Genomic DNA, 1368 nt, shown 5'->3' on the forward strand with positions numbered 1-1368 from the left:
ACTAAATGGATTTTGGTTTGGGCCTAATAACCTAAACTTTACCAAATAGATAATGAAAAAAAAACTGAGGCCCTGGTAATTTTAAAATGATTAAAATTCAATTATATTATATAAAGTGTTTTTTTTTAAATATACATATATAGAAAAAATATTTAAAAAACTTTTGGCCCCGAAATAAAAGTGTCTTAGTCGAGGGTGCGGCTTGTAGACCTTAAAGAGCCAGCCTTGCGTATTATAACCTCGTTTAAAAAATTTTATATCCACCTCTTGTTATATTTAATAACTTTATATAAAGATATTAATATATTGAAAAAAACTGAAAAGGTAAAAAACTTAAAATGCCTTAATTCTCACGGTAGACTTATTGGTTTTATAATAGCAATTGCAATAATAAGTTACGCATTAATCTTATGTCGCTTTCATTTTGTGTATCTAGTTGTTCATCTTATCCAATGGAACAAAAGTCAAAACTTCTAGAATCAATATTATTTAATCATTATTATTATTATAAATTTATAATAATAAGTAATAACAATAAACCACTAGAACCTTATAAAACCCCAAATCATATCCAAATCCTAATATATCCAACAATCATATTTCTTTCTTCATCAATGGCTATTTCATCTTCACTCTTCACTTCCCCTAATTTCACCTTCAATCCAACCTCAGTCTCGTCTTCACAATCACACTCACTTCCAATTTCCGTCAAATTCAAACGATCCACCGTCACCGCCGCTTACGCCACCGCAGAACGGACGGAAACAGTCAGACCGTACCTTACAGGTGGTTCTAGTTCCTTATACGACGTGCTGGGAGTACGAGTCGGAGCAGATATGCGAGAGATAAAGTCAGCGTACCGGAAACTAGCTAGGGTTTTGCATCCGGACGTGGGAACCGGTGACTCGTCGGCTGATGAGTTCATGAAGGTGCACTCGGCTTATTCTACGCTGGCGGATCCGGAGAAACGAGCGGTTTATGATCGGAATTTGATTCACCGGCGTGCCGGAGATTCGTTTCCGGTGGGTTATAAGAGCCGGAGATGGGAGACTGATCAGTGTTGGTAGAAGAATCTGGATTATTATTGTATATATGGTAGGGGTGAGCACGGTTCGGTTTGGTTATTGAGTAAAACCCAAACCTAAACCTATGCTATCGGTTATTTTAGAATACCAACTAATCGGTTTTCGGTTATTCGGTTTTCGGTTATTTTCGGTTTCGGTTTAGGTTGTTTTCGGTTTTTTTATTGTGGGTAGACATTACAAAAAAAAAGAATTCAAAAATAATATAGTACCTCATACATAAAAAATTTAAAATACAAAAATAGTCACGTGTTATGTGGAACCAAACAAATACAAGGTGGTTTGA

General features: G+C 35.4%; 1 protein-coding gene across 1 annotated transcript; it reads left to right on the top strand.

Moving 5' to 3' along the window:
* The first annotated feature begins 452 nt into the window (after positions 1-452).
* LOC143550104 (chaperone protein dnaJ 20, chloroplastic-like) lies at positions 453-1095 on the top strand. Its single transcript, XM_077041051.1, has one exon. It carries the CDS (start codon positions 453-455, stop codon positions 1065-1067), a length of 615 nt encoding a protein of 204 aa, XP_076897166.1. The 3' UTR covers positions 1068-1095.
* The last annotated feature ends 273 nt before the right edge of the window (positions 1096-1368 follow it).

Source organism: Bidens hawaiensis, unplaced genomic scaffold (genome assembly GCF_021521415.1).
Source record: "Bidens hawaiensis isolate Kalapana, Puna unplaced genomic scaffold, B.hawaiensis_p1.1 tig00000001_1, whole genome shotgun sequence".
NCBI lineage: Eukaryota > Viridiplantae > Streptophyta > Magnoliopsida > Asterales > Asteraceae > Bidens > Bidens hawaiensis.